Here is a 12,544-nt window from a genome sequence, read left to right as displayed (position 1 = left end):
CACCTTTCCAGGGCTGCTCTTGTCTCCATCTTTGGGCAGTGCACTGAGCGACTGAGTACGTCTCTTCCCTGGTGATGTAGAGAGAGGCTGCTCTTGTACGACTCCTGGAAGGAAGCTAAAGGAGACAGAAAAACATCTCTGGGTCTATAATCTTTAATTTTCCATACCCGCATGGAGGCTAGCCCATTAGCACTTCTTCTCTTTCCATCTCTAATATTTAAAAACCCGGTAATTTTCTACTTAACATCGGGTATTATTTACCTTAAGGCTGCAAGTCTATGAGATGTAGACACTGAGCACAAGTAGTTCATCTCCCATGAGATACAGCAGCAGATTCAGCAGATAGCTAATCCATTTCGATGTCTGACAGCCTGGCCACTGCCTTTCATATAGTGATAGAAACCAGAGATGGAATGCTTTTGTTCCCATCTGCTTTGTTCTGGCATTGAGCTCTTCTGCCCAAATTAGCGCAAGGATACAGAAAATATCACACTCCCTTACTGTATGTGTGGGTACACAGCACCACACAGAAAATTACTGTGAAAGCTGGCTTGGACAAATACATAACCACTTTAACAGATAAAACATGAGGGTTTGTGCTACCTCTATCTCTCTGTGTTCTTTTAGCCTGACAGATTCACCCACAAAATCCCAATACAGTAGAAAGAAAGAAAGAAAGAAAGAAAGAAAGAAAGAAACCGTGCTCTTACGGGTCATCCACATCACTCTCAGTTTCACTGTCAGGCCTCTCCCTCTCTGTATCTCCTTTCTCTTTCTCTGGAGGCGGCTCATCTGAAGCAGGGGGAGGCCTTGATGGGGGACCTCTCTCTACAGTGGGAGGTGCCTCTGCAGGCTCCTGTGGCAGCGCTGCCACCCCCTGACACTCTGAGGAAAAACAACAAATTATTCAGGGCAAAGTAAGCAGTAAATGCTGCTGAAGTTTCAAAGGAAAATAACCCGAAACTGGTGACAACACCTTTTCCCCCCCCCCCCTCCTTACAGCTTCTAGGTCAGTCTTAATATAAACATTACCCGTCTTCAGACTGGCTGCTTGAGGGTGGTTGACTGGGTGCTGGCCCTCTCCTGGCTGAGAAGTAGCATCTGATTGGGTAGGTGCCAGAAAGGGGACCAATGAATGCCAAGGGAAGACTGGAACTGACCGGGGCTCTACATTGGTCCACACTGCAGAAGATAAAGGGAATTCAGATTAATTTACCTGATAAATTCACAATATGAGGCCTTGCCTTGAATTCAGATTCAAAACAATCTGTCATTTGTACTAACAAATCAAGAAACAGCTTACTTATTTAGAGGAGTCACTGTAACACTTACACAACAGTCGCATTCCTACTCAATGACCAATTAGTTTACAATGTGATCAAGCACAAATGTTATATTATTTTGGATGGAAAAACAACAAAAAAAATACTAAAAATCAGACAGACAACAACAGAGTACTTCTTGCAGTAGTACTTTGGCCACAGTAGCATCTTGAATTTTAGCCATCTAACCACAGAACATCTGGGATAGTAGGTAAAGGTCAGTGGTTACATGGCAGAATAAGAAAGAACCAGTGCTTTGAAAGCTACCAGTAATATCAGTACTGCCACAGTAACAGATCAGACCTCCATCCACTAAACTGGTTAAATCATTCCAAAAACTGCAGATGTACAAAAGGACTCTCTGTTCCCAATAACAGGCTGAATGGAGAACAGAAGCCATTACCAAATGTCATAAATAAAACAATTGCTGTATAACTCACTATTTCCTTTACTGGAACAAAGAAAGAAAGAAAGAAAGACAGAAAGAAACAATCTCTAGATAAAAATGCTCCATACATTAACAAAAACACTCAGAAAGGCATTACACTGTGTACCTGCATTACACTTCAGGTAAACAATAAGGTATGGACTAACCAAACATGCTTAATCCTTGGCGAAGATACTGAGGATTCTCTGATGAGAACATTGTTGAAAGAAATCCTTGATGTTTTCAAAAGAAAAAATATTTTTTAAAAAACGTAATGATAATGAGTCCTTTTAAAATCTTTCTTCTATAACATGCAGATATCCAGGTAAGAGAACATGTTTACTCCAAAAATCTGGGAAGCTCATAGTGTGTCTGGATCCCTTTCATCCCTACAGGTTGCAGCCACCATTCAGAAGAATAACTGCATCACTTCCCGACATGATGAGGTCTTCAAGAGGTATCCTTATTTATTTATTTATTTTTAACCTAACTAAAATACGAGATAAGAGTCCATATATCCGTATCGCAGTATGCCGCAATCTAATAACGCACACGGAACAAACATCAGTGGACAGGGTGTACTGTAAACGATTCGTAAGAAAAAACAAAATAATGTAACATTTGTGCGAATGTAGCGGTGTACAGACGAGCCACTGAAAAAAGACGATTATGATCGAAGGCAGGGTTCCGCCTCCCTTCGGTCTAATTACCCCCGATGCCCTCTCTCCCTGTTTGTTTACATTACTACAGCAGCCCGGGCGTGAAGGGGTTAACAAGGCCTCGAGCCCATCCGCGGCCTGGATTGATACAGCCACCCGGAAACTACGCAGTCCTTCTGGGCCATGTCAAAACGTGCTCTGCGCTACTACACGGTTTTGCGCAGGTGGGGCTCGGCAGGTACCGAGAAGCACATGAAGTCCCGGACTCGCACAGCTACAGAGCGCCGTATCGATCAGGGTAAAACAGCGCTGCAACAAGCAAAGTGGGGTGATCTCAGCTCAAGTGATTCTTCTATTTCCAACTACTGTGAATCTGCTTAATGTCCAAGTGTTCGCCGTTTCCCTCAACACCGACTTTCAACACTTGCTGATTCGGGCATTTTAAAAGGAAAAAAAAAAAAAAGGGGGGGGGGGGGGGTGTAAAGAAATCACGGCAAATTTAGCTGCCTCTTGCAATAACCGGAGCCTCAAGTGCACCGCTCCAAATTGGACCAACCTCTCGGGAACGCCCCTGGTCGTGCACCCGCCGCACAGACACGGGCAAAAGAAACGCAATTATTTTCATGTCGCAACTATAAAAACCTATTTTCAAATGTACTGACGTCAAATATAACCCGCCGAGCACTGTCTGTTAAGTGCATTACTCCGAAACTTGTTTCTCTGATATATGCCCCCCACCCCCCTCGGGATTACGATATGCACCTGTTTTAACCAGGCAATTCAGTTAACACCTATAAAAGAAACACCGAACTAGTTGTATTTGTTCCCACTTATAAGAAGACATCGTTACCGTAAATCTGGTGCATTCATCCATCACCCTGCGCTCACAATCCCGCTATCCATCAGTTTGATTACCGAGAAAACCACCTGTACTGTCTCCGATTTAGCAGTTCCTATCCTGCCTGACGAATCTGGCCACAAACCTGACGTTAGCTAGCAACTGATGAGACTACAACACAGCGATGAAAGCAACCACGGTGAGGACTCCTGGCTCAAGTCAGCGAGGAGAAAAGGAAGGAGGGGAGGGGGGTGAGATGAATCGCAGTTGCTGTTGTATTTTTCTTACTCCTCCTCGATCAAGCTTTCGAGACAGCAAAAGAGTGACCGGTTCTAGATGCCCCCCCAGTACAGGACCAGAACACGGTGGTGGAGGTGGGGGCTTTAAACCCCGCGACGCTGGGTGATAGCCGTTGGAGAGGTCGGTCTGTCTGCAGCAGGTTAGCTAGCCACTTCGTGCGGACGACATCGGCGCGCACACCGTCCAGTCCGCTGACTACTTGCTGTTACTCGTGTTGTTTTGGCCCAGAAAAGTCCTTGTATCACATCTCCACACCTCCCAGCCCGAGTTTACTCCCTTATTTTTGCCTCATTCGCTCTCTCGCGCGCGCAAGCCTTGGCCCTTTCTTTCTCTTTCCCTCCTCTTCCTCTTGTTGTAAACTAGGCTGCTTGCCCCCCCACACACCTCCTGTACTCGTACCCCTCCCCTTCTCGTCCTGTCAACCTCGCCCAGCCTTGTCCCGCCCCCCCCCTGGACAAATACTATTCTGCTATTCGCCCTGGCGTCGAACCGTCATCTACCCGCCGCGCACGCTGATTGGCGGAAGGGTGCGCTGGAATGCCAGTCATATGCAAATTACACCCGGCGTTACAACTATAACCTCTTCTCCTTCTAATCTCGAAGCTTCTTTAAAATACTCAATAATAGTTAATAAATATTTTCACTGTATCGATATGGGAACACGAGCTGGAGTCCGTGTAAGGCCTCAAAAGTGAGTATTTTTGTGCTTCTTTCTTTCATTGGTGGAGGTGTCGTAGTAAACCTTGAGTGGTGGGTGAAAGCGCGTATCAAACGCCGACACTCAGATGTAGGCCAACCAATAGCTTAACAGAATTTAGAGAAGCTCCGCCCCTTACTAATGCTCGGCTCCAGTTTTAATACACAAGAAGACCACACATGCAGGGAGGCGCTAGTGTGCTATCTGCGCTTTACCTGTCACGCTGCTTCGGTCTCTCTAGGGAATCTGCACAGGGGGTGGACTCTGATGAGGACTTTGGGGTCAAGATTGCAATGCATACCCCCACCCAATAAACCTAGATAAGCATGCAGGGTCATTACAAGTTAGAAATATAAATCATTCGAAAAAGGAATTTGAAATACATATAACCATTTTCTGGTGATGCTACACGTTTGCTTTCAGAAACACAGCCAAGAGCCACGAGGCAAGTGGTGCAATTTTCCACAATAAATAGCTCTCCAAACAATTTTCCATCTCTCCATCATGCAAATGTGCCTCCTCCAAGACAGAATTAAAAATGTTCTGATGCAACACTCACAGGGACAAGGAGGAAAAGGGAAAGAAAAGAAGAAGAGAATTGAAAACAGGAGAGCAGGACTGGTTAGAAAGAGAGGAAAAAATGGGTGGAACAGACTAACAGTGGAGAGGACCAGAGGGTAAAAATAGACTGAGAGTCATTTTCAGCAGGAGAGCCAGAGAGAGAGAGAGAGAGGGGGGAGGTATGGGGGGGTGGAGAGAAAACAACTTGTGAAAACAGAACTTCTTTCAAAAGGAGGAAGGGTGTGAGAGGCCTGAGATGGGGCAGACAAAGGGGAAGCATTTAAATAGATCTTATAGACATTATACTGATGAGACAGATAGAAAGAGGATGGGTATTTGTGATGTGGGTTCTCACTGCACTGTATGAGGTAAGAACTGCTTCTCAGCCTTTTTAATGGTTCCATAAGACAAATACAATACTGGGAGGTACTGAATTTATCACCAACAGCCAGTCAGCACATCGGGAGCTTGAGACCTGACCAATAAGGCTGAGAGACACACTGGCAGCAGCTGCCCTTAGTAGTAAAAAAGTTAACCCTCTAAGTCCTGGGTTACACTTCTATAAGAGTATTTGGAAATGTTTGCAACTCAAGGGTATTGAGGACATTTCCTTACTTTTAGTCTTTCGTCACATCTGAAAAGCACAACTTGTTTGACGAGTATTTTATGGACACATTTATTTAGAATCAGAGTGTCTACATGACCAAATCAACTGTTTCTGTAAAGTCTTGGGCTTGTATTATAATACCTGTCCCTGGGGCACACGTCCAATATAATAATCTTTAAAAACACTAGAAATTGCATAGAAAAACTAACAAAAACTGAACCAAAACTAAGCAGTAAAAACTAAACTGAAACAAGCAAAACCACTTTGGAAACTAACTGAAACTGACCTGAATTCAAAATATTCAGAATGAAACAGAAATAAAATGTAATTGGAAAATACAAAACTTTAATCACTGTAGTGCCCCTATGATTGGAATTAGAGACACAGACTAAGAGACTAAAGCTTATCAACTGCACTGCACTCTCAACAAGTCAATCAAGCAAACATGGTGTGTTAAGGAGGGGATGCTGGACAGCTTGGCTCAGAGAATGAAAAGGAAAAAAGAGTGAAAGAGGGTTAGGGGTAGAGATGAAAGATTGTTGTGGCTGTTCAGTGGTTGCAACCTTGGGTAAACATAACTGGTAATGAACTGCAACTGACCAATTATTCAGAGCGGAATAATGGGTTTTTCCTTTATCCTGGTCTAAGTACGGCACAATTCCAGTTCACTTAGTGTTGTAATAATACTGCACATGTATTTGCACAAAAGTAGATTAACGGTTTCTGGCCGTCATACCTTTTTAGAGCAAAAGATGTGCAGATAAGAAAATCAGTTGATCGCGTGCACAAGAAGCTGCATATGCAAGGGAGGCTAAATCAACACGGTGGGAAACCACAGAATTTTAGCACTTAGTCACATAAAACAAGAGATAAGTGGTGCAGACTGGTAAGACTAAGATAGAAGGTGTGAAGACAAACAGTAAAAGAGAAATTCCCCTAAAGCTTGGCTTCACCATCTCTCCCTGCTGCTGTGCTGGCGGTGCAGTATCTGTGTAGGTGTTCAGCAGCTTTCATGTGCTGTCTCTTCTCACAGACATCATGCTTTTCATGTGCATATGTGTGCATGCCTTTACCCCCCAATTACATCTGTCAAACGCCTCGTGACATCACACGAGAAACTTTTCCTCCTCCTCCTTCTCGTCTTTACCTACACTGGCACTGTGCAGGCGGAGCACCGCCTTCGCTCCTTCTTCCCATCCCATCTCTCTCATCCCTTAATTCATCTTCCACCCCTGTCCTCTGTCTCTCCCTCCCACAACCCACCATTTTGCTCCGTCCAATTATAACTCGATCCACCAGTCTTTTGCAGTTACCATGGCAACAGCTATGTTGGGCACAGGTTCTCCATGTCGCCCGCGGTCATAACTCTACTACTGACCATCACCACCTATTCCATTAAAATAAACCAATCGCTGTTATGTGGCATACGGATACCAGGAGGGACGGCTCTGTGGGGGCTTTATTAAGATGCTCGATTCGCTCCTCATTTTGTTCCAGTTTCATTGAAAGTTAAAAAAAAAAACAAAAAAAAACTGTGACTACAGATTATGTTCAGTGATGAAAAAAGACAACTCCATCGCTGATTACTCTGATTAATGACACACATTAGGGAATTGAATAGAATCAATGCAAAAGGCTCTCCAAGACTCATTAACACTGCTACCAACATCAAATGATGAGCAGCAGGAAAAATATGTGAAACACGAAGTTAAGACCCAGATCCCCCCATCAACCGAGTGAGGGAACTTGTAATGTATGTGTCTGACCATCTGGGGGCACTACTAGCCTGCAGATAAATGGCTAACAAACCAGAAAGCAAGTGCATAGACTGTGGAAGTAGAGATGCAAAGGGAAAGGAGAGGAGGAGAGTGGGATGAAGGACAGAGAAGAAATTGTGAAGGAAAATACAAACTCGTTGTAAACTTTGTCATATGAGGAGCACCTGAAAAGAATAATGAATGTGGGTTTGACAGAAACCTTAAAGAAGCAGTAACAAATCTCAATATCGCTCTAACTTTACATGCACGCATTCAAAGTCTTGGAGCCACCTCAGACTACAAAATCCCAGTGCACCAATGCATTTTGAGAATCTCCCCAAAGTCCATCAGGAAACAGGATTATGACTGCACATGACTTTTGTGGTAAGTCTTGAGGGCTTCACATTTGCTTTGGTGCCAGTCTAGATGGGCTGCGTGATCCAGATGTGGTTGTTGCCATGGCCAGGGAGGATATGCAGGGCTTTAAGCGTTACGTAAAGCAGGGACGGGAGGGAGTGGGGATGTTATTCCCGGGTATCCGTATCCGGGTAGACCAGGATGAAGAGAGCGAAGTGTAAAAGGAGGGGAAGCGAAGCCACTGCAATGCGATGGAGCAAAGGGTTAAAAAAAAAAGTCTCATAATTGTTTAGAAAGAAAAATCAAAAATGAGATAGACGAAGGCGGGCGAACGTCAAAAAGATGCATCGAAGTGCAGAACAGCAGTGCGAAAAAGTGTATTCACGTGTTCTTAAGGGAGTGTGACATGTTTACTCCATGTTGCACAAACTGCGTGTGCATGTGACACTGAGACAAAGAATTATGAAGATTTGGTAAAAATGCTGAGGAATAATGATATATAAATAATATTTAAATATAAATCTAATAATTAAAGGTGCTCTTTAAGAAAACGTTCATGCTTACAATGATTCTGCACAGAGAGGTAGTTTCACTACATGGTCGTATAGAGAAGAAAGGAACTAGTGATCTGGACACAAGAGAACAAATACACAAAAAAACCCCACCATAAACATCTTCTTCACCGACTTCAGAGCCTAACTGATCAAAGTCGTCACTAAAGAAGGCTACACTAACTTTCATTAAATATAAAAAGTCACATATTTTCTGCTGATTTTAAGGCAACTTTCAAAATTACAGACAACAGCAGAAGATGAGGAAGCAGCTGCTGCTATTTAGACCAGGGGTGTCAAACATACTGCCCAGGTATATGTACTGGCTCAGCAAAGGGTCCGATCCGGCCCACTGGATAGTCTTTCAAAGTGTGCAAATTGCAGTTAAGTTAATTATTCCAGTTTTTTAATAAAACACATTTTTGGAAAAATCACTAATATATTCTTTTAGTTCATATATTCTGTAACATATATTCTGTTACCATTTAGATCACTGAATAAATGACAAGAAAAAATACTTTACGTAGTCTGCCATATTTAGAGTGCAGTGGGGTAAAGGGTGTCTTTCACGGCTTATGGCTTGGATGAACGTATTCTGAGAGCATTTCTTTACACCTAGGGAACAATATGGAGGGCTTTATTTTCATAGTTTATTATGCAGTGGTTTTACTGGTCTGGCACACTTGAGATCAGATTAGTCTGTATGTGGCCCATAAAAAAAAAGAGTTTTACACACCTGAATTAAAGGAAACCCCCTCCAATTATCCTGATTGTTTCCATTTTCTGAGAATGTTGACTAAAGATGCCCGAGATGTAATAAAGAAGGAGCCGTTAGTAACATGTTAGAGAGTAAAAACATGTGAGCCTGCTGAAGTTCTTCCTCTCTCAGAGAAAAGGGACACAAGCACACGTGCCACACACACACACACACACACAGAAAAAAGGAGGGACTGCCTTTTCTATTTGTGAATATTCTGTGTTATGTACAAGCTACATCAGTGTGATGTTTGCTTTGTTGCCATGGCAACAGACATTTGGCGCTCACACATCATATCCGGTACCCAGTGATTGACACTTTGTTAGTCTGTCTCATAGATGTGCGCACACACAGACACACTGCATGTAACACACATGTGACACCGTTTTAAAAAAAAGGAGAAGAAGAAGAAGGCGGCTCTTGTCCTTTACCTTTTCAGACCATTTGTTTAATAGCTTTTTGTTGTTGTTGTTGTTTTTATGTTGCAGGAAGTTACAGGGGTGCTTAAAAAGACACGACAATGTAAAGCCTCATTAGCACCTCATAGATGGTGAAACACACACACATACACACACAAAAACACACACAGGGAACATATGCAGCTTCGTCTTAAAAAGTACATCACAGTGTCAGCTTACCCGCGGCAGGGCGTTGCTGTGTTATTTCAGAGTGAATTAATGAAAACACAAGCTACCGATGCGTGTGTGCAGGATTATACTGCAGGGAAGACAGGACTGATTACCAATAAAGTAATTGCATGTATTGTCCCTTTGATCTTTTCTATTTTTACACACTAACTATACACTTGAGTAAATGATCTAAGGGATGCTAGATTTGATATTATTTAATTGTAGCGGCAGCTTAAGTATCAGGTTTTTCACACACTGTAAAAAAAAAAAAGTAATATAAAAGTATTTTACTGCGTATTTTACAGTTTTGTACTGTTCTTCTAGAATATCATTAAATTCACATAAATAGACTGTGATTTTACATTTCAAATGTAAATTAACGTACAATCACTGTAAATGTAATAAAACATAACTTTCTTGTTTTTTGTTTGTCTGTACATATGCATATTTAGATTGTTAAAATACATTCACAAATGTATCATAATTTCACAAATAGTTGTCTGTTATTTGAAAGATTGAACTGTTAAATTCAAATGTAATGTTATGGAAAAATATATAAAATGATTCCTATAAACTGTTTTTACATCAAATAATTATTTTTATTGTTGTTTAGGGCAATCGTGGCTCAAGAGTTGGCAGTTCGCTTTGTAATCAGAAGGTTGCCGGTTCGAGCCCTGGCTCGGACACTCTCGGTCGTTGTGTCCTTGGGCAAGACACTTCACCTACCACCTACTGATGATGGCCAGAGGGGAATTATAAAGTGGAATTGTAAAGTGCTTTGAGGGTCTCAAAAAGCGCTATATGAATGCAATCCATTATTATTTAAACCAACTGTTAACTGTATATTTCTGTACATTTAAGTATTATTATTCATATTGCCGCATTCATTGACCTTGTTTATAGGTAATTTCATTGTTTAATCACATTAAAATGTTCCTAATTTAATGTTTAAAAGCACTTGAAAAAGGCAAAATGTAAGGGCAACAACCTGTATTGTCATTACTGAAAATAACCGTATTTTCACGAGAAAGTTATTTTCTGTTATTTTCTGGTATTATTTTGGCGCCCCAGCTGCCAGAATGTTACTGTTTTCTTAGGATTTTTTTTTTTACGGTGCAGCATTTTAGTCCAGTCCTAATCAATCTAAAGTTTTTTTAATCTTCTGTAGCTTTTAAATATTATTTTCTTTTAATGGCCTAAAACATTTCAGGGCGTGAAACAGTTGTAACATGTTGTCACTGCTGAGTTGGTAACCCATCTATGAGAATTTCGATAAGGATGAGGATTTCGGTGAGGATGTTTCCGCCGCCTTATTAACAGGTGTGAGTATGGTTTGCTATAAATACAAGCTAATTTATAACAATACTGATACTCCACATCATTGCTAATACTATCACCCAAATACACACATACTTATCATGCTAATATAGTAGAAGCTGAAGAGTGTCAACATAATTTTTTTTCAAAGGGTTTGGAGTGCCTGTTAGCGTTTGTGAAACAATTCCCCATGACTCCAAAACAGGAAAATTATCCGACACCTTTTTAATAATAACAAATTCACAAAACAATATTTAAAATTATCTGAAAAACTGCACCAACTGCTCGTATTCTCCAAGCTGATGAGAATACACTAACACCTACATGTACTTGCAAATTATAAACACGCAAAACGTGTGATTGCGTGCACACACACGCACACACACATAAACACGTACCTTTTTTCCCTGTTGTATTTCACACTCTCCTACGGCCATATGCAAAAGCTCACACACCCTTTCTGACTCTACAGAAAACATCCTCGCGCGCACACAGCCGAGTGTGCGTGCACTCACACAAAGAGAGCCTATTCATTCATCCGGCGTCCCTTCAGCTGCAAAAAAGGGGATCTGAGGACGAACCGTACACTCAAAATGACAGCGCTCCCTTCCCTGTCCACTTCTCTGTCACACTCCTGAAGGTCTGAACAGTGGTGAGGGCAAGAGGCCCCGGTGAAGTGAATTACACTTATTGATAGTACGTGTCCATATATAACACAACGGAAAAGTAGGCTTTTAGTTTCAACAGCTGATGAATAATGCTTTCTCATACACGTATGCACACACACATACTCCATAATACTCCATAATATTCCCACATAACATATTGAAACTTACAGAGTATATCCTACACACATTAGAGTTGAGCCACCTCAGTACTCCTGTCCAAAAAAGCTGCTCGCACTTTGTTTCGCTATACTGTTACATGAGTCACTGTTAAACAAACAAGCGCATGGACATACACACAGCAAGGGCTAGTGGAAATAGTTTGTAGTGAGTTAGAATAACAGCTGCTGAGGTCAGGAAGTCAACATCACACGTGCACTTATAATAAGCACAATGGTCAGAGTTTTTCATAATAATAAACAGGAGAAACAATTAGAGAAAACATGCATTTCAGTTGAGCTTTTTTTAAAAAAAAAAGGATTCTGCCGTCTTTACTGAGGCCTCCTTCATTCTCATTCTCTCTTTTTAAAACACTAAATAAAAGACAAGTTGGGGGAAAGAGTCTATAACTGGCCTACATACTGCTCATCGAGCCCACATGCTCCATACCCGCTTTTAATTGTTAATGTCGTGTGCAGCTTGTGACAACATTTATTTCTCCCCGTTCTTTTTAATCAAACAAATCAGTGCTGTTGTGCTGTATCCTGGCTTTAGCGAGGTATAACTTAAAGTTTCTGTCTATGACTGGGAATATAACTCACTACAAACCACACTAATCCTGTATGACATAGAGTTTATTCCTTATAGACCTCACAAGAACAGCGAACCACATGTGTCCATGAGCTTCTTTTGCATTTCTCTAACCTTAGCACACAGAAATTATTTTTGCCTTATTCGCATTTGCAAGCCAAATCCAAACCAAGAACAATTTAAATATTGTTTTTGCTAATTTCCCTATTCTCATAACAATGTCTGTGTGCAACACGCAATTATCATACAGCATGTAAAACACGCTAGAAAATACACCAAACTCCCTTTGCTTAGAGTTACCACAAAGGATCAGAGTTCATTACCTGCACTGAGTGCTGACTAGTGATTTT

General features: G+C 41.6%; 1 protein-coding gene across 6 annotated transcripts in view; it reads right to left on the bottom strand.

Moving 5' to 3' along the window:
* The window catches only part of cicb (capicua transcriptional repressor b), a 40,770-nt gene that overhangs the window by 16,067 nt on the left and 12,159 nt on the right, over nucleotides 1-12,544 (bottom strand). For all 6 annotated transcript variants that reach the window (XM_035913025.2, XM_006802798.3, XM_006802794.3 and 3 more), the window contains 3 exons: nucleotides 1,033-1,182; nucleotides 711-885; nucleotides 4-115 (listed from right to left, as the gene is read on the bottom strand). In XM_035913025.2, coding sequence (XP_035768918.2) covers nucleotides 4-115; nucleotides 711-885; nucleotides 1,033-1,182 — 437 coding nt within the window. The remainder of the gene's footprint in view (nucleotides 1-3; nucleotides 116-710; nucleotides 886-1,032; nucleotides 1,183-12,544) is intronic.

The sequence above is a fragment of the Neolamprologus brichardi genome, chromosome 11, assembly GCF_056152115.1.
Source record: "Neolamprologus brichardi isolate AB-2024 chromosome 11, ASM5615211v1, whole genome shotgun sequence".
NCBI classification, from domain to species: Eukaryota; Metazoa; Chordata; class Actinopteri; order Cichliformes; family Cichlidae; genus Neolamprologus; species Neolamprologus brichardi.
Note: the sequence above shows the minus strand (reverse complement) of the source record. Positions and strands in the feature narration are given on the sequence as shown.